This window comes from Nicotiana tabacum, chromosome 7, assembly GCF_000715075.1.
Source record: "Nicotiana tabacum cultivar K326 chromosome 7, ASM71507v2, whole genome shotgun sequence".
Classification (NCBI taxonomy): domain Eukaryota; kingdom Viridiplantae; phylum Streptophyta; class Magnoliopsida; order Solanales; family Solanaceae; genus Nicotiana; species Nicotiana tabacum.
In genome coordinates this window covers 95656070-95676526 of record NC_134086.1, presented here as the reverse complement: position 1 = coordinate 95676526, position 20457 = coordinate 95656070, and the positions used below count along the sequence as shown (strand labels likewise).

The 20457-nt window shown below is 41.6% G+C and overlaps 1 protein-coding gene and 1 long non-coding RNA gene across 2 annotated transcripts; both read right to left on the bottom strand.

Annotated features, from left to right (window-relative positions):
- Positions 1 to 2875: 2875 nt before the first annotated feature.
- On the bottom strand, positions 2876 to 3262 carry LOC142162190 (uncharacterized). The gene has a single exon (XM_075218512.1). The coding sequence runs from the start codon at positions 3260 to 3262 to the stop codon at positions 2876 to 2878; it is 387 nt and encodes a 128-aa protein (XP_075074613.1).
- A 3198-nt stretch (positions 3263 to 6460) lies between these two features.
- On the bottom strand, positions 6461 to 19364 carry LOC142161811 (uncharacterized). The gene is made up of 3 exons (XR_012693440.1): positions 19186 to 19364; positions 6748 to 7878; positions 6461 to 6618 (listed from the first exon to the last, which is right to left on the bottom strand). It is a non-coding gene; the product is annotated as an uncharacterized LOC142161811 (long non-coding RNA).
- Positions 19365 to 20457: the final 1093 nt, after the last annotated feature.

Sequence of the window (20457 nt, the reverse complement as noted above, 5' to 3'; positions counted from 1 at the left end):
CGTATGGACTCCAAACGAGCTACTGGGGCGAAAGTTTCATCATAGTCGACTCCTTCCTGTTGTGAGTAGCCTTGAGCAACTAGTATGGCTTTATTTCTTACGACCTTTCCATCCTCATTCAATTTATTTCTAAAAATCCACTTTGTTCCGATTATAGATACATTATCAGGTTTGGGTATCAAATTCCACACTTGGTTCTTAGTAAACTGATCTAACTCTTCCTGCATAGCTTATACCCAACTTGAATCTTTTAGTGCTTCCTCTATCTTATTTGGATCAATTTGAGAAATCAATGCGATATTTGCTTTCTTTTTTAGAGCTCCCCTGGTTTTCATTCCTTCATTTGGATCCCCCATAATGAATTTTTGAGGATATTCAGGCTCGCTTCTCCATTCATTTGGACGAACTACATTTGTAGTTGACTCGATTGGTTGATCTGGTACATTGCTGTTGTCTTCACCAGTTGACTCTGTTACAGCAGGTGTATCAGTCGACTCTTGCAATTTGCTTGTCTCTTGAGTTTCTTGAGCTTGATATTCATCACCTGCAATAATTCCTTTCTCGACCAAGGGATTATTTTCATCGAATATAACATGTACAGATTCTTCCACACATAGTGTGCATTTATTATAGACTCTAAAAGATCTACTATTTAATGAGTATCCGAGAAAAATACCTTCGTCACTTCTTAGATCGAACTTTCCAAGATTATCATTACCGTTATTGTGGATAAAGCATTTAATTCCAAAGGGATGGAAGTAACTAATATTTGGACGTTTACATTTCCATAGTTCATATGCAGTCTTCTTCAGAATAGGCCTTATGAGGCAACGGTTGAGGATGTGACATGTTGTACTTACACCTTCTGTCCAGAAGTGGTTTGGCAGTGAGTGTTTTAGTAACATGGTTTTTGCCATAACATGGAGGGTTCTGTTCTTTCTTTCCACAACTCCATTTTGTTGTGGTGAGCGTGGTGCAGAGAAATTATGGGTGTATCCCTAATCATTACAAAAGTCTTCAAATACTCTGTTTCTAAATTCTTCTCCATGGTCACTCTAAATTGTTGAAATCAGGTATCCCTTTTCTCTTTCAACCTTTTTGCAGAAAATTTCAAAATTTCTTAATGCTTCATCCTTATGAGATAAGAAAATTACCCAAGTGAAACGTGGATAATCATCAACAATAACAAAAGCATACCTCTTTCCTCCTATACTAGCCGTTCTAGTAGGCCCAAATAAATCCATATAAAGTAATTGCAAGGGCTTTGAAGTAGACTACATCTTTGTTTTTGAAAGAGTTTCTGGTCTGCTTACCCATTTGACATGCATCACAAATATGAGTTCTAGAAAAATTCAGTTTGGGTAGACCAACAACTAATTCATGTTTGGACAATTTTTCTATCAAATGCATGCTAGCATGACCAAGTTTCCTATGACATAACCATGGATCATCAGACATAGAGGATAAGAAAATATGACCATCTATCTTTTTAAAATTATCAAGGATATAAACATTTCCATACCTTTTTCTAGGAATGACTATTTTACCTGATTCATCTTCAATAGTACATCCTGTTTTCTTAAAATTTACCTCATATCCTGAGTCACAGAGTTGACTTATGCTCAAGAGATTGTAGTTGAGGCCATCGACAAGATAAACTTCAGTGATGTTACAATTGTTATTGAAGGGAATTATTCCAATACCAATGATTTTGCCTTTTGAATCATCCCCAAACTTAACACTTCCTCCATCAATTTTTGTAACTTCTTTGAACAGGTTTTTGTCACATGTCATATGACTGGAACACGTACTGTCTAGATACCATTTTTCTTTGCGGCTTATTCTATGGTGTTCCAAAACAAGATGATTAATTTCTTTTAGGTACCCAAGCTTGCCTAGGTCCTGGAGGGTTAGTGTTATTCGGTTCAAAATTTTTTGGTTTCCAAACCCATCCTGAAACGTTTGTGTTACGAAAACGACAAAAGGAATATTTATGCCTACTTTTATTATAGTAATGACACATAAATTCTGACCCACTTTTAGGTCTTTCATTAGTGTTAGTACTAGTCGACTTGGTTCTAGCTGGTCCTTTTACAGTTGACTTGTAAGTCGTCTGGTTCGACCTAACATAACTGTGACTGGTGGATTTGCGCATGCCATTGAGTTGCTTTCCAATTCCTCAAACTCTTCTTGAAGTACTTCTTTTCGATTTCACATACTTCATGTTTGAGTTTCCAGTCTTTAACTTCCTTAGTGAGCCTCTTAAGCTCATTCATCATTTTTTGAAACTCTTTCAAAGTTAAATCAAGAATATCCTGCAACTCATTATATCTTTCACAGTTATAGGATCTTACCTCACTAGTTTCATCTCGTGCCATGAACCAGTTTTCATTTTCGTCATCTGAAATGTCCTCGTCTGTCCAGCATCCTGAGGATTTATTCATTCATTTTCTATAATTGTCATGAAGCAGAGATTTGCTATCTCTTCGTGGTCTAAATTATCCTCATCGCTCCAGCTTCCGAAGCATTTGTTCTTGTTGAAGCCTCTAGAGATCTTCCTCTTCAGTTCTGGGCACTCAGCTTGAATATGCCCAAATCTTCCACATTCATAGCATTTTCCATCATTCTTATCATGTTCGTTGTATTGCCTGGATCGTCTTGGTGTAATTCTTCCTTTCTTTGTGTTCCTGTATCTTCTTATTAATCCATCCATGTTTTAGATAGCATAGTAATCTCTTCTTGCAAAGCTTAAGGATCATTGTCAATTTTGTTTTCAGCTATTTCAGTAGAGGTTTTGAATGCAACTATTTTCTTTCTTTTCTTGATTGGTCTTCTTGAGATGCGTCTTTTCAAAAGCAATGAGTTCTCCTCGTAGTTAATCATGGGATAATTTGTTTAGATCTTGAGATTCCAGTGTGACTATTTTGGTCTGCCAAGTACTTGGTAAACTCTTGAGAATTTTTCTAACTTGATCACTACTAGTGTAAGGCTTGCCAAACGCCTTTAGATCGCTAATTATTTTGCTAAACATGACAAACATCTCTTCAATAGATTCTCCTTCTTTCATTGAGAAGAGTTCGTAATCATGGACCCGCATGTTGATATGTGTTTCCTTTACTTTGCTGGTTCCTTCATAAGTGACCTCAAGCTTGTCCCACATTTCTTTGGCTATGTTACAACTTGAGATTTTCTCATATTCTTCATCACTTATAGCGTTATGAAGCAGATTTCTCGCTTTGTTGTTAACTTGTACCACTCTCATTTGCTCTTTTGTGTATGAATCTATATCTTCAGGATCAACAAGTGGTGGAGTGGCAATAGTAAGGGATAGTTTCCCTTTTTAATGACTCTCCAAACTTTGACGTCATAAGCTTTGGCAAAGTTTTCCATTCGCACTTTTCAGTGGGAGAAATGTTATCCATTGAAGTATGGTGGTCTAACTTGTGAATTTCCTTCCTAAAAGAGAGCTCCTATGATAACTTGATTTGCCATGATCTTTTTTCACAAGCTGTTAAGCAAAAGTAAAATGTGAGTCTTGCTCTGATACCAATTGAAAGTACAAGAGGGGAGGTGAATTGTAAATATTTAAACTTAATCGCTTATTAGTTGACTAATTAATCGAGTAGTCGACTAGATATAATAACTTAACAGTTATAATGACATAAAGTAAATTGCAGAAGGTAAATGCAGGAATTAAAGACACCAGGAATTTATACTTGTTCGGATTCAATGTGAATCCTAGTCCAGTCCCCGTGGGTTGCAAGGGAGTTCTCTTTTAGTAAATGTGTTTCTCCGAGTACAGTTGAAGTTAATCGACAACACAATTTCTCTAGTACTCGTTTCTTTTTTTATACAATGTCTCACCAGTGTTATACTCTCCTTTTTTTCTCTGACTTGTTACATAGCAGATCTTAGTGAACTACAATGTTTGTTTGCAGTAGAATAAAGAGAGTAGTTTTTGGTTCGATCAAAGTATGTCTGACTAGGGTTTAAGGCTGGGTATAAATACTTTGATGACGGTCGAGGCTTGACAACCCAAGATATTTGATCCTTGGAAAGAGATTGATTCTTTCCAAGAATAAGATAGCTAGTCGTTGCTTTTCCTTGATTTTCTTCCTTCAGCAGATGTATGCATTGAAAACTTGCTTCAGCAGATGTATGCATTGAAAACTTGCTCCTTGATTGTTGGTTCTTCCGAAATTAGTCGCGTACCAATCTTTACAAAATCTTCGATCTTTCGGGATGCTATCCTTGATTTGTGCCTTAGGTTAAGGCTTGCTTGATTCTCTCCGTCGCAGCTGGCCGTTATTCTTTGCTGATTGATTGGCTGATTGGATTCTTTCCTTAGTTATCTAGATTTGCGAGTCCTTTCCTTAGTCGTCCAGATTTGCTGATTTGTATTGTAATCTTTGTTGATTGTTTTTCCCCTTAGTCATCAGGATAGTCTTCAGTAGTCTTGTAGTATCTTCTTGACTCCTTGTAATTAATGTCCTGCATATGTATATTATTTGCATCATTAAAACTGGATCTAACATAACAGAATAGCGAGATATCAGTGATCGACCACAAATCTCTGCGAGAATATCGGAACCGACAGAACCGCTGATGGTTATTGATACCAATCATGGATTTTACTTCCGAAATTAGAGTTATACCTTATTTAGGATTCCTCTACTATATAAAGAGGAACCCTGTTCATTTGTACAGAGACTTACTGAGAAATAATACGCTGCTCTTTTACCTGCTTATAACATACTATTATTCTTATTGATCTTAACGCTCTGTCTCAATCCTATTCCAATCGAGGTCGATAGCTTGCAACGACACTGGTTTGATTTATCTTAATCATTTAATTCATTTATTTATCTAGACATTTATCAATTGGCGTTGAATCAGATCATGTATCCTTATAACCACATTACAAGTTTAATTGTTACTCGTATTTTGAGGTAAACAAGCACTCCCTCCGTTTCATATTATATGAGGTAGTTTGACTTGGCACGGAGTTTAAAGGAAAAAAAAGAAGACTTTTGAAACGTGTGGTCTTAAAAGTTTAAGGGGTAAAAAGTTTGTGGGGCCATGACATTTGTATGGCTATAAAAGCTTCTCATTAAGGGTAAATGGGTAAAATGAAAAAGTTTAAAGTTGAATTATTTTCAAATTTAAAAATGTATCATTTGTTTTGGAACATACTAAAAAGGAAAGTACATCATTTAATATAAAACGGAAGGAGTACTTTAAAGGGCATATCTCGTAAGTACCATAGTGCGCACAAGATGTAAGTTAAGAAGAGAAAAGAAAAAATTAAATGAGTTGTTAGAGGGAGGGAATCAAGATCTTTATCATGGTTGTGCAAAATTAAGAAAAAAATTTCATTCATTATTCGTTATGCTACTCTTGTTATTTTTCGTTTCTTCAGTATTGGAATGTCTCTGTTTCTGTAAATTCAGCTACCTAAGTATTGGAATATCTCTGTTTCTCTGGTTTCGTTATACTTGTTTTAGTTAATATTAGTTGTAATTATATATAATGCTGCCTCTTAACCAGAAAAGGAGCAAAGGTAAGGGCTTAAGTCATTGCCAACTGAATGATCTGTCCCATATGATGAATCCCCCTCTAGCATAGAAGCTGGATATAAAATTTTATGCTTTCTGCTTCTTTCTACTGCAGTATCTTATAATTTTGTATTTTTTTGAAGTAACCCTGCAGGATAGTTCATATGAGTAATACGAGGCAAAAGAGCAAAATATATTCAGCACTAGGAGAAGCTACATTTGCAACAAGTTAGTGACCAAATTGATGCCTAACTTGCAAATGAGGAAGTAATAATTTCTCCAATAAGTAATGACAGCTTAAACACTTCTTCATCAAGCTCTAATGGAATTCATTCACAAACGAAATTGGGACGCCCTTACTTGTCAAGATTAAAGGTAAGGAAAGAATTGGAATCATATAGCTTTACCCGTTTCTTGATCTTGAGCTTACTGATGACTGACCTTGCTTTTTAAGGGACGTAAGAAAGCATTGGAATCAATTGGCAACTCTTCATAAGTTTTTACAAGCTAAATTTGGTAATTAGTTACCTACTTTCAGCTATGGTTCTTCTTAGTCTTGTGTGCATATAGTACATTCTTGAACCATAATATGATGTTGCTCTATCATTTTGCATTTCTATTATGCTAGCAATTGTGGAAGCTTTTATGAATATTTAAAGTTTAAAACTTTTGCTTTTGCTAGAAATTATTGAGAAGTAGAGCTATGAGACTTTGATCATAAATTTTTTTCACATGATAGGGACGCGATGTTGCCACAAAAGCAAGTAAAACTTCAATGAGGTGTTAAGAAGTAAAAAGATGCATGAACACAAACTATATATTAAAGGTGATCTCATCTTTAAGTAGATCGGAAAAGAGCAGCTGGAGAAGAATCTATCTGAATAAAAGAAATGCAAATAGACCGAAGTTTATTGCTATCGCTTATGGTGAAACAACTATGTTCTACATCATAGGGCTCTAAACATAAGGTAACTTTGCTACATAGTGGAATAGTAGTTATTCATACAATAGAGCTAAACATTTTTTAGATTACTTCCATTCCCCTCTCAGAATCCTAGATTACCTGAAACCAACAAAACAGACATGCATTATTAGTCAATACGCAAGGAAATTTGCAAAATGATAGAGGCACATATAATGAAGGAGTCATTCATGATATGAAAAGAATCAAGAAGAGGAAAGGAGTAATTACTTGAGCACTCTTGCATGGATTGGTAACATCACAGTAACTCTCAAGTGTGATGAGAGCTTGATTGTCTAAATCCTTGGCGTAATTGTAGCAGTCGCAGTTACGGCCAAGCATTATCTTGAATGTTGAGCAACATTGGTCAATGGAAGCTGTGTTTAACATGCAACTCTTTATCTTTTCTTTTATCTTTTGCACAGCAAGTAGCCACCTGCTGGTTGCTACTGCTCTTGTTGTCTGTGGCCTCCCTAGTTTCCTCTACCTCTTGCAGCTGCTTGATTTCCACGTTACATTTTCTGAGGGTAAAACTAATTTACATAGTACTTCGTATTTAACTAGTACAATATTATTTTTCAGAAGACAAATAAAAAATGGAACTCATTTGTTTTACACCGATCCTTAAATTTGTTGTAAGATACTTTGTGTCATATACATTCAAGAAAGAACATGTGGGGTGAATTATTAGTTTGTTTTTTGAATTTTATAAAAAGAACATTTGAGGAAAAAATGTACTCCTAACAGAGAAGATTGTGCTCTTCTGATGTGTTAATATTTTACATTACAGCTCTGTAATTTAAGTGTTTAACCTATGATAGTAGCTAGGGCAGGGGCAGACGAGGATCGACAAAAAATCACACTATATATACAAGATCAATTTTCTTTACGTATAAATAGTAGATGTTGAATTCCCTTTATGTAAATCCTGCCTCCTGTCACTATAGTAGGGTATATGACAATTTTAATTAAGTTACCAAGTAATGCTTGTCATGAAAATCTGTCTGTAAATACCTTGCAATTAAGTGATCTCATACTGTAAGTATCATTTACACTATCAATGTATAGACTCAAAGGTATTTTAACATAAAGGAGTGAATAATGACTGCTGTGAAGAAGACAAAAAGGCAGAAAATCACTAACTTGCAAATGTGGACAAAGTGTAGGCGGCTGGAAGCCACAATAGTTTTGAAGAGCATATAAAGCTTCTCTATTAGTGTTTCGGGCAGTACGCCAGCAGCTGCATTTTTGGGGAAGGGGAGCCCAGAAGTTGAATGAGTCGCAGCATTCGGTTATGCAGCTGCTACTTGGGTTCTGCACACAAGGCACGAACTTCCTGCAACTAGCATCCCATGGTCCACGCTTTACATGTCCATAGCAAATTTTTACTGTCAGACTCATGAGCCAAAAGCTTATTTGATCCCCGTTTGATACAAATATGCAATAACTTAATAAATGCATGAAATATGCGTTTGCAATATAAATTTCTCTTTTTCTTTTCCACTTGTTCATGGTTAAAGTATATATTCTCGCTGTTTGACTCAAAAGATATTAAAATCTTTTTGAGCAAATCATCAAAGATGAAGGAGTAAATCGTAGCTGAAGATAATAATATCTAGAATAATAAGCAGAGAGGAGAGAGTTGTAAAGTTTCTTTTCATCCAAAGTTTGTAAGTTTCACCGAGTCTCCCCCGTTACAAGATTATTTCTCCTCTTATATACTAGAGAGGAATTCCTCTCAGTTATAAAAACCAAAAATACAAAGAATCATTTACGGAATATTCTTAATGTTCCCTAAGGGACTTACTCTACTGCAGCGGTCATACCGTTTCTTCTTTTGTCTTAAGGTTGTATCCCTTGGGGCGTCAACTCGGAGATATCTGGTTGTCTGTCGTGCTCGTTGTAGGTCGTGGTCGGTAAAATTTGGACCCATACAGTTAGTACCTCCGCTCGTCGGGGTTGCGACCGGGCGCGTCCTCGATGAGTGGACTTCGTGCCTTCTTTGGAAGAAATTTGTCCCGTTGAAATGTTACGACGTGGTCAACGGATGATGGTCATCATTTTCAGTAAAGCACCGAAGAGTGCACGCTACTGGGAAGTGATGTCAGCCTTACGTGCGTCATCATTACGCAGGTTTTTGAGGCAGGGGCTGACGACTCGGCGCTTCGATTTATGCGCTTATTTGAGGCATGCCACCTCGATTCTGGTGCACCCAACCCTATAAATAGGTGAAGGGTTTGATATTTTGAAAAACTTTGGCCATTTCTCTCTTGATAACCTCTTAGTCTTCTTCACTTGTTCTTATACCCTCCTACTTCTGTTTCCGTTCTTCACCGGAAGTTTTCTTCTTTCTTACTCCCTTTGGATTGTTACTCCTTTGAACGATATTATGCCGAGGTCTTGTCGTTCTAGCGAAGAGGTTCCTGAAGCCACCCCGTCATCCGCGGTGCCTCCTTCCGGTAGCGGAGATGTGGTGGTAGAAGAGAGTGACAACCCTCTTACGGTGGAGGAGTTACTACCGAGGCATCCCTTGTCCTGGAGTGACTTCCTCAAAGATCCACCTCCTACCCCGAACCCCGTATTTTCTGAGACAGAGCAGGTTCATCTTGATGCCCTCCGTATAAAGTATGGCATCTCTGCTCACGTAGAAATGGTTCCAGCGGGGAGGGATTACGTTGACGTCCACAGACCTGGGTACTGTGCTTTTTATGAGTATCCTTTCATGATTAGCTACACCCTTCCTCTCTTCCCCTTAGCGGAAGAATTCTGTAGATTTTACCATGTTTGCCCAGCACAGCTTTCGCCGTATACGCTCAAGGTGCTTCTGCTATTGACTAAGTATGCAGAGTTGGCGGAGTGTAGCGTCTCTGTCCATAACCTTTTGCACTTGTTCACGCCTGGCTTCCTTAGGGGTACCATGGTGCATTTGAGGCTTCGTGGTACGAAAGGGCTGGTGGTCGGGATAGATGACCGGGCGAGCCGTAAATTTTGGCACAAGTACTTCTTTGTCAAGACCGAACACGTTGTTTCTGATTCCGCCAGATTTTCGGAGCGATGGAACGAAACTCATAAGTGTCGTCATTCGTTATGTTCCCCTTTCTTCTGTAATTATTATAACTTTTACTTACTCGTCATTTTGCAGCTATGGGTCGTCCGCCTCGTCCCATTATGGGTATCAAGGATTGGGTGGACCGCCTGCTGCCTCATGCGACAGAAACTCGGACTTGGCCCGTCTTCGTGCAGCGTTATGGCCGTAGAGTTTCCTCAGGTAAATGCCTTACTTACTACTTCGTTGGCCATGTGACCTTGCTTAATAATACGACCCTTTGTGATGACAGGTTGAGGTGCTTCTAAGCGGAGGGTGCCAGTTCCCGCTTTTAGACAAGCCATTGCTGCTGCAGACACGCGATTTATTTTGAGCGATTCTATTCGGAAGGGTCGTCCTCAACCTATACATTTGGGAGATTCGTCTTGGGTTATGGCCACGAGGGAAAAGGCTTCTTCGGTATCGGCCTCACATCCTTTGGATGAATCTTCTAATAGAGACGAGCCACTGGAAAGAAAAAGGAGGAGGCTAGAATTGGGGAAGGGTGTGGCTACGGACGCCGACGGCAGTAGGGCATCTCGGATAGCCCCGGTACCCGTATTTATGGCCGATGCCATTTTGTTGGGGAGATCTCCCCAAGTGGAGGGAGTTGGCTCGGGAGCCGGTTTAGTGTGCTCCGTAGAGGGCGGTGCATCATCTAATGTTGGAGGGCCTCGTGTCAAGGGTGATAGCTCGGGTTCGGATATCGACCCAGAGGATATTAAGGAATTTGCGAGTCGCCATACCCATGTAGAGGTTAGGATGGATGGGTCCAACTGTCACGTGGTAGTCCCGGGGAACTACAACTTGCTGCTGAACAACGAGCAGGTGGCGTCGACCCTCGCTCCTCTATGTGCCACTCCTGAAAATGAGTTGCTTGGAGCAATGAGCGACGTGGAGTTATCTTAGAAGGTCGCTGGTATGGCCCTGCAAGTAGGTGTCTTTCCTTCTCTTTCTGTCGTTGGACCGGTGCGATAATTGTCATTTTGCATTTTGTTTCTAACTTCTTCCCTTCTGTTTTGTCAGACCCTTGTCTTGGAGGTGGAAAGAGAGTGTCGTGAGAGAAAAAGGATGGGCCTTTGTGAGAAGATATCGTCCAAGTATCAGCAGTATCGTGCTAAGCATCGAGCGATGTCTGACATCTATCATCAAGATCCTGAGTTCCAGGTGTTTCGTTAGGGGCTCAAGCAGCGGGAGGACCAATTGGAGAGCAAGATAGAGGAGTTGAAGGAGAGGGACGAAGATCTTGTGAAAGCAGTCGCCCGTAATAGTGAACTAGAGGCCTCCCTTAAGGCGAAGGAGGACGACCTCGAATTGAGCCAGGGGGTGACGGTTGAGAATGCCAACTTACAACTGAAGGTGGCCGATTTGACCGCCGAGTTGGTTGCTAAGGTAGCAGAGATTGAGGGGCTCAAGGGCGAGCTGAACTTCGGCGCCGATAAGCTAGCGGCAGCTATTTCTGAATCGGTATCTTTGGAGGATGCCCTCCGTAATTCTAGGTCAGAACTGATTGGGGAGAGGGAAGCCTCTAGTCGTCAAGTTGCAGGGCTCGAAGGGCGTGTCAAGGAGCTAGAGGCGGAGTTGGCCGCATTGAAGGGACAAATGGCCTCACCGAGGGCAGAGGAGGCAAGTCGACGTTCTTAGCCTTCTATGTCTTGTGCCTCAGCTGATCCGGGCATGCCCCGTCGTTTGTACAAGTTGTGGGTCCATGCGGAGGCTCATCTTGACGTGTATAAGGCTTTTCACGCTGAGGGTAGGGCTACAGAGGCGGAGGTTTAGGTTGTGCACGGCGAAGCTCGTGCAATTCGTGAGTCATGCGGGTACGACCCCCTCACACCTAACGGGGAGGGTGTCAATTCTGATAACGCGAATCATCTTGCTTCAGACTCGTGGTATGAAGATGCTTACCCTACTGGGGATGATATGTAGTCTTGGTTTGTATTTACTTTTGTTTAGGAGTTTTTGCACGGGTCGTACTTGGGCCTGTTTGTAGGGGCGAATGTAAAATTTACTTTCGTCGGCTTGTTTGTTTATTGTTTTTTCTTTGCATTTATCATACATGATAGTGACACCCTTGGCTATTAGGTGTCGCTTCGACTGTCGTCAAAGTAGAATCCCGTCGTAGTTCGAACAAGGTCGAACTTATATTGTTGTCGACGGCCTTATCCATGGGGATGTTACTTCGAACCGTCATCGAAGTAGAATCCCGTCGTGGTTCGAACGAGGTCGAACTTAAATTGTCGTCGATGGACTTGGCCATTGGGATGTTGCTTTGAACTGTTGTCGAAGTAGAATCCCGCCGTGGTTTGAACGAGGTCGAACTTAAATTGTCGTCGATGGCCTTGGCCATTGGGATGTTGCTTCAAAATGTTGTCGAAGTAGAATCCCGTCGTGGTTCGAACGAGGTCGAACCAATATTTTCGTCGATGGCCTTGGACATTGGGATGCCTCGAAATGTTGTTGAAGTATAATCCCGTCGTGGTTCAAACAAGGTCGAACTTAAATTGTCGTCGATGGCCTTGGCCATTGGGATGTTGCTTCGAACTGTCGTCGAAGTAGAATCCTATCGTAGTTCGAACGAGGTCGAACTTAAACTTTTGGAGACTGTTGTATTCCCGTAGGAAGACATCACATGTCGATTAGTGGAGATCTGGTTCCGCATATACAATGGAGATTTGATTCCGTAAATATAATGGAGATTTGATTCCGTTCATACAATGGAGATTTGATTCCGTAAATATAATGGAGATTTGATTCCGTAAATACAATGGAGATTTGATTATCTATATGTAGTCCCTTCATTACTTCGATCTGGAGATCATATCGACGGGTCGATGTAATGAACATCATGTTGCTCCTTAAGGCGTCCCCCTTACTGCCTCGTTAAAAACCTCCCCGGGAAAACTCGATTGGGACAAAACCCGGGTGAGAAAAAAAGAGTACGACTTAGGTGACACCTTTTAGAAGTGGAAATACTTGAGATCGACGACGTTCCAGTTGTTTTGGAGCAGTTTTTCCTCCATTGTTTCTAGTTGGAATGCTCCTTTGCTTGTTGTTGCTACGATTTTATATAGTTCGTCCCTAATTTTCCTTCATTAGGGTCTTTTGATGCTTGTGTTTTGGCCTTGAGGACGTAGTCACCAACTTTGAGTGCTCGCACCTTGGCTCTCTTGTTGTAGTATCCTTCTACTTGCTGCTTCTGGGCTACCATTCTTATGTGGGCCATGTCTCTTCGTTCTTTAACTTCATCCAGATCTTGTAGCATACTTTCGTCGTTGCTTGTTCTGCTCTCGTTGGAGTATCTCAGTAGGGCTCCCCGACCTCGACGGGTATAACTATGTCGGTCCCATAGACCAGTGAGTATGGCGTTTCTCCCGTGCTAGATTTTGGCATAGTGTGGTATGCCCATAATACTTCAAGTAGTAGTTCAGGCCATAGCCCTTTAGCTTCCTCAAGCTTCTTTTTCAAAATGTTCAGCATTACTTTATTAGAGGACTTAGCTTGGTCATTGGCGGCAGGGTGATATGGCGTGGAGAGTATTCGTTTGATGCGCCACTTTTCAAAAAACTAAGTCGTTCTTTTTCTGACGAATTGAGGTCCGTTGTCGCAACTAATTTCCTTGGGGATGCCAAAATGATATGTAATATTTTTTCATATGAAGGCGATGACCTCCTGCTCACGTATCTAAGTGTATGCACCTGCTTCCACCTATTTAGAGAAGTAGATAGTTAGAACCAAAAGGAAGCGTACCTTACCTCGTCCTGCTGGGAGGAGCCCGACTATGTCTATTCCCCATCTTATGAATGGCCATGGCGAAGTGACGGAATGGAGGAGTTCTCCTGCTTGATGTATCATAGGGGCATACTTTTGACATTGCTCGCATCTTCGGACATAGTTCGTGGCTTCTTTTTTCATGGTAGGCCAGTAGTAGGCGGCGGGGATGAGGCATCGAACGAGGGAGCGATTTCTCGTGTAGGCACCGCAATGCCCTTCGTGTACTTCTTCCAGTACTCATCTTGTTTGATGTGGTCCAAGACATTTGGCTAGGGGGCCGTCGGATGTTCTTTTGTAGAGATCGTCGTTTACTAGGCTGTATCGAGCTGCCTGTACCCGGAGTTTTTTGGATTTTTTTTTATCTTGCGGGAGCGTTCCATCCTGTAAATAGGCTACGAAGCAGTTACGCCAGTCCCAAGTTAGGTTTATAGAATGTACTTCGACGTGATCTATTGCGGAATGAAGGAGGGTGACCACGTTTTCTTTGTTGATATTCCTGGTGGCTGCAGCTAGTTTGGCAAGGCCATCTGCTTCAATATTTTGCGCCCTGGGTATTTGGTCAAGGCGGCATTCATCAAATTCTGGTAGCAGTTTGTGGATTTTCGACTAGTATCTTTGTAGTCTCTGCTCTTTGATTTGGAAAGTCTCGGTGACTTGATTCATAACGAGTTAAGAGTCATAGTGGAGGACGAGTCGTCGGGAGCCGTATTTGAGGGCTAACTTCAAATCTGCAATCACAGCCTCATATTCGGCCTCGTTGTTAGTCATCTTGGGTCATTGTATGGACTGGCGAATTACTTCGCTCATAGGAACCTCGAGGACGAGTACTAGTACCGATCCCGAGGCATTGGAGGCACCGTCGGTGTAGAGGACCCAGAGGTCGGTATGCGTAGAAGCATGGAGTGCTTCTTGTTCTGCCTCGAGCAATATCTCCGTGCTGAAATTAGCGACGAAGTCGGCGAGCACCTGCGACTTGATGGCAGTTCGCGGTTGGTATGTTATGTCGTGCTCACTTAATTCTATGGCCCATTTGGCAAGTCTACCCGATAGTTCGGGTTTGTGCAGGATACCTCTTAGGGGGAAGGTTGTTACCACTTTTATGGGGTGACACTAAAAATATGGTCTAAGCTTGTGTGAAGCCACAATCAGTGCCAGAGCTAGTTTTTCAAGGTGAGGGTACCTTGACTCGGCATCGATTAAAGTTTTGCTGATATAATAAATTGGAGATTGCGTACCTTTATTTTCACAGACCAAGATTGTACTTACTACGACTTCGGAAACTGCTAAATACACAGGCAGACACTTACCTTGATCTGCTTTGACGAGTAGTTGTGGCGAAGATATATACGCTTTTAGTTTTCTCAGTGCGTCGACACATTCCTCATTCCAATGCAGCCTGTGGTCTTTTCTCAGCACATTGAAGAATTTGTGGCATCTGTCCGAGGATCGTGAAATGAACCTTGATAAGGCGGTCATTCGCCCTGTTAACTTCTACACCTGCTTTTTGCTGGTTAGTACCTCTGGTATAGCATCGATGGCTTTAATTTGATCCGAGTTGACTTTGATTCCCCTTTGCGACACGAGGAAGCCAAGGAATTTTGTACTTACTACGACTTCGGAAACTGCTAAATACACAGGCAGACACTTACCTTGATCTGCTTTGACAAGTACAAAATTCAAGTAGTAAGATTGTACTTACTACGACTTCGGAAACTGCTAAATACACAGGCAGACACTTACCTTGATCTGCTTTGACGAGTAGTTGTGGCGAAGATATATACGCTTTTAGTTTTCTCAGTGCGTCGACACATTCCTCATTCCAATGCAGCCTGTGGTCTTTTCTCAGCACATTGAAGAATTTGTGGCATCTGTCCGAGGATCGTGAAATGAACCTTGATAAGGCGGTCATTCGCCCTGTTAACTTCTACACCTGCTTTTTGCTGGTTAGTACCTCTGGTATAGCATCGATGGCTTTAATTTGATCCGAGTTGACTTTGATTCCCCTTTGCGACACGAGGAAGCCAAGGAATTTTCCTGAGGTTACGCCGAAAGCGCACTTCTCGGGATTTAACGGCATCCCGTACTGCCTTAATATCTCTAAGGCTTCTTTCATATGGCTAATATGGTCCTCCTTCCTTGCCGACTTTGCCAACATGTCATCTATATAGACCTCCATGGTCTTGCCGAGCTGTTTTTTGAACATTTTGGTGACTAGCCTCTGGTACGTGGCCCCTGCATTCTTGAGTCTGAACGACATCACTTTGTAGCAGTACATTCCTTGGTGAGTGATGAAAGTCATCTTTTCTTGATCTTCTTCAGCCATTAGAATTTGGTTGTAACCAGAGTAGGCATCCAAGAAGCTCAGCAATTCGTGCCCCGCTGTCGCATCGATCAGTTGGTCGATATGAGGTAACGGGAAGGAGTCCTTTAGGCATGCTTTGTTTAGATCGGTGAAGTCGACACACATTCACCATTTTCCATTCTTATTTTTGACCATGACCACATTGGCGACCCATTGGGGGTACTTCGATTCTCTGATGGAACCGTTGGTGAGAAATTTATCCACCTCCTCACTGACCGCCTCATTGATTGCGGCATTGAATTTTCTCCTCATTTTCCGTATCGGCGGATAGAGTGGGTCGACATTCAATCTATGAGTGGCGATATCCTTTGGGATTCCTGGCATATCTGAGTGGGAGAAAGAAAATAAATCGGCGTTGTCAGTTAAAAATTTACGATACTTACCTAGTTCCAGGAGGTTGTGTCCTATGTAAGCCTTTTATGTACTGTCGGTGTCATCCAATCGAACGGGGTCAAGATCCTCTATAGTTTCCTTGCAGGCTTCTACGATATCCGGGTCTTTGATGGCCTCTGTTTGTAGGTCGGGCTTACTTCCCGACATGGCTGATTGCTATGCCTCTGCACTTGCTCCTTTCAGTTGTTTGGTGTGTGTGCAATCTTGGGCGATCCGGTAGCATTCTTGGGTGGTGCGTGGCTCGCCTCAGATGCTAAATATCCCCCACGGGGTGGGAAATTTGATCACTTGATAGAAGCTTGAGGGGACGGCTCGCATGGCGTGTATCCATGGTCACCCTATGATGGCGTTGTAGGCTATTTCTTGATTCATGACATGGAAGGTTGTTTTCAGGGTGACCCCTCCTACTAGGACAGGTAGCACTATTTCTCCGGATGTCCGCTCTACTGCATTATTAAAACCCATTATTGTTATGCAATGTGGTATTATTTTATCCTCGAGCCTCATTTGCACGAGAACTCGCGGGTGAACAATACACGCGCCACTTCCATCATCTACCATGATTCTTTATACATCTGTATCAGCGATGCGTAAAGTTATAACCAAAGCATCATAGTAAGGGAAAGACAAACCGTCGGCATCTGACTTATCGAAGATGATACTGTCTTCGAGGTCATCATATCGTTCATGGGCGACTGTCCGTTTGAGTTTGTGCGTGGTGGTGAACTTCACATGGTTGATTACCGTGTCGTCGCCACTGCCAATGATCATTTGTATGGTACGCGCTGGTGATGGTGGCTTTGGAGGCCCTTGAGATGGGTCGCACCTCCGAGCGAAGTTGGCCCTTCCCTTATCGCTTAGCAGTTCTTTCAGGTACCCCTGGTTCAACATCCTAACTACTTCTTGCCACAGACCTATTCAATCTTCGGTCTTGTGTCCTCTTTCTTGGTGGAATTCACAGAGGATGTTTGACCTCCTGGTGCTTGGGTCTGCTTTCATTTTTTGCGGCCACTGCACCTTCGTGCCCAGCTTCTCCAATGCGTACACTATCTCTGAAGGGGAAATACAAAAGTTATGAGCTGATAGTAGTGGAGGCATACCTCTTTCATTCCGGAGGGATGTAGTGTGTCGTAGCACGGTATCCACATGTCGTGGAGGGGGCGGGTTGGATGTTCGGACATAGGGTTGATGCCTCTCTCGATTGAAATGTGGTGGTTGATCTCTTCGCCCATCGCTACGTCGATCTCTCCTTGCCTCGATCTGAACTGATGTTAATCGCTGAATCGGGCCATTTAGATCGTCCTCATCTGCCCTTACCTCGGCGCAATAGGCGTTGTGGATCTCTTCCCATGTGGTGTGGGGGGGTACTTCATGAGTCTACTGAGCAGTTTTTTGGTTGCTTTTGATCCGTTCCTGTTTAACCCATTTTGGAAGGCTGCCACTGCCATCCCTTCTGACACGTTCGGTAGGCTCATCCTTACTCTGTTGAATCGGGCCAAGAAATCCCGACGTCCCTCGCCCGTCGTTTGCCTGACGGTGAAGATATCATTGACCCTAGCTTCACAATATACCAAATAATCTTCTGTTCCTTCAGGAAGAGTGAGCACTGGTGCAGATGTCAATCGATTCTTCAGCTCCTGAAAACTAGGGTGGAAAATTTATCCGACATTTCTTCGAACGTCGATATCGATCGCGCTGGTAGCTGGGAGTACCATGTCAATGCTCCCCATGTCAAGGTCTCACCGAACTTTTTTAGCAGCACAGATGGTACCTGTTCTTTTGATAGATTGTTGCCCTTTATCGCAGTAACATAATGGATTAGGTGATCCTCCGGGTCCGTGGTCCCGTCGTATATTTTCAAGTATGGCGTCATTTTGAAGGTTTTTGGAATAGGATGAGGAGCAGCCCCTTTGTTGTATGGTTGTTCGACAAATCGGTCCACATTGCATTTTGGTAATAGTTTCGGGGCGCCTGGTATTTTGTCAACCCTCTCCTGATGCTCCTTCATTTGGTCACGGAGTGCTTTGTTCTCATTTTCCATCTTTTCCATTTTCTTTAAGATGGCCATGAGTGCATCACCACATACATCAGTAACAACGCGAGTGTTACCTGTTCGTGTAGCGCTCGACTCATCGGCGGTAGCTGCGATTTCTTTAGGTGGTAAGTCTTTGACATCTCCTTGATGAGGTTTCTCGAGCATGTTGCTCAAAGCACTTGTCAACCATTCTTCTAGCAGCTTTTTGACTGCTGGTGGTGCTTCCCCCACCGTGGACGTTAAGGCTCCTCTTTCGCGCAGGATCGTCAGATCCCCGTGTAGAAAAGGTGAGATCTCCCCCTCTGGTGTAGCTCTTGGCGTTGTATTCTCAGTGTCTTCTCTATCGGCTTCGTTGAGGGAGTTCAGGAAATTACTCGAGACATCTTCTACCGCCTTCAGCCTCGCTTCCTTTCCCGCCATTGTTGGTTTTTATCAGGTTCGAAGAAAAGTAATCGTCACTTTTAGGAGCCTAGATGAGAACTATGATTTCAGCCATAGAAATCCCCACAGACGACGCTAAATTGTTTGACTCAAAAGATATTAAAATCTTTTTGAGCAAATCAATCAAAGATGAAGGAGTAAATCGCAGCTGAAGATAATAATATCTAGAATAATAAGCAGAGAGAAGAGAGTTGTAAAGTTTCTTTTCATCCAAAGTTTGTAAGTTTCACCGAGTCTCCCCTGTTACAAGATTATTTCTCCTCTTATATATTAGAGAGGAATTCCTCTCAGTTATAAAAACCAAAAATACAAAGAATCATTTACGGAATATTCTTAATGTCCCCTAAGGGACTTACTCTACTGCAGCGGTCGTACCGTTTCTTCTTTTGTCTTAAGGTTGTATCCCTTGGAGTGTTGACTCGAAAATACCCGGTCGTCTGTCGTGCTCGTTGTAGGTCGTGGTCGGCCAAATTTGGACTCATATACTCGCCTTAATCTATCACTTTAACTAGTAAATTAAGTGTGATTTAGTGTAAATAACTCGTGCGCTTAAGGATAGAGAGAAGATTGAGAACTTACTTGGGCAAGCTGACTGTCAAACTGCTCGGCCACCTCTTCTGCCATAGCCGGCCGGTGATTGCAAAGTACGATTACAGCCACCATTAAGCTGAGCATCATCAATCCTCTGCACATTTTCGCCGTCTCCATCTTAATTTTCTCTTTCAATTAAGCTTGTGTTAAAATGAATACCAGCAACTACCCCCACCAATCCATTATATAACCTTTTCAGTGATAATTTATAACAACTTGAGATATACTCCTATATATGATATATTAATTTTTATAAGCATGAGCGGAACTCGTGTTTAACAAACAAAAAAGTAGGTTAATTTAAAAATTCATTGACAGGGCAATAGCGCATTTCCCTATTTCAGATCTATATCGTGTGTACATAAGAGAGTATTCCTTTAAAGTATGTTTGATTAAGTTTTCTAAATATGTTCCTTACTTTTTATCAAAATGACTTTTTAGAGATCAAGCACTTTTTGAACATAGCAATTTGTGCTTAATCAATTGATGGGAGAAGTGTTTTCTTCGTAAAAATTGTACGGGGCGCCTTATTTGGTCGCCCCCATTTAATCTATATCCATTTTTTAAAAATTTTTTAACTTGTACCCACTTTTTAAATAACTTCAGCCCTCTTTCTCCTCCTCTTCCTTCTCCTCTTTCGTTTTCTTCTTCAAGTTACAAAACAAACTGGTATTTATCTCCAGAAGCAACACTGCTTTAGTTATATGGTAACAAAATCGTGCTTTTAGCCTTTTTCCTTTGCCTTTGAGTATGAGTTGATCCAACTTCCTACTCTTCTCCTTTTATTCTTGAAGTGCTGGCAGAGATTTCAGAAAAAATAATTTTTCAGAGTTTGTTGTCATAACTAAAAAGAAATAAAGTTATCCAGTAGCTGCCTCTGCTCTCATTTTCCGGAAATTGAGAAGCCAAACCTATATTCTCTTTCTCATTTTTAGGCAAGTCTCTCTCTGTCTTTCATTTCAATCACCACCCAGCTCACAAATTACTGCTATTTTCTTAAAAAATCACTGCTAATTGTGGTTCTTCATCTCTAGAGCTGTATTTCGCCAGTTACAAAACAAAAACATCACCTCTAGAGCTGAAGTTCGCCAGTTACAAAAATAAAAATTTCGCCAATTACAAAACAAAAACTTCAGCTCTAAGCTGAAGTTCGCCAGTTACAAAAATAAAAACTTCAGCTCTAGAGCTGAAGTTCGCTAGTTACAAAACAAAAACTTCAACTCTAGAGCTGAAGTTCGCCAGTTACAAAAACCAAAACTT

Bases quoted from the DNA above. Each gene is read 5' to 3' on its own strand.
- LOC142162190 (XM_075218512.1), bottom strand. From the start codon at position 3,262: ATGAGAGTGGTACAAGTTAACAACAAAGCGAGAAATCTGCTTCATAAC.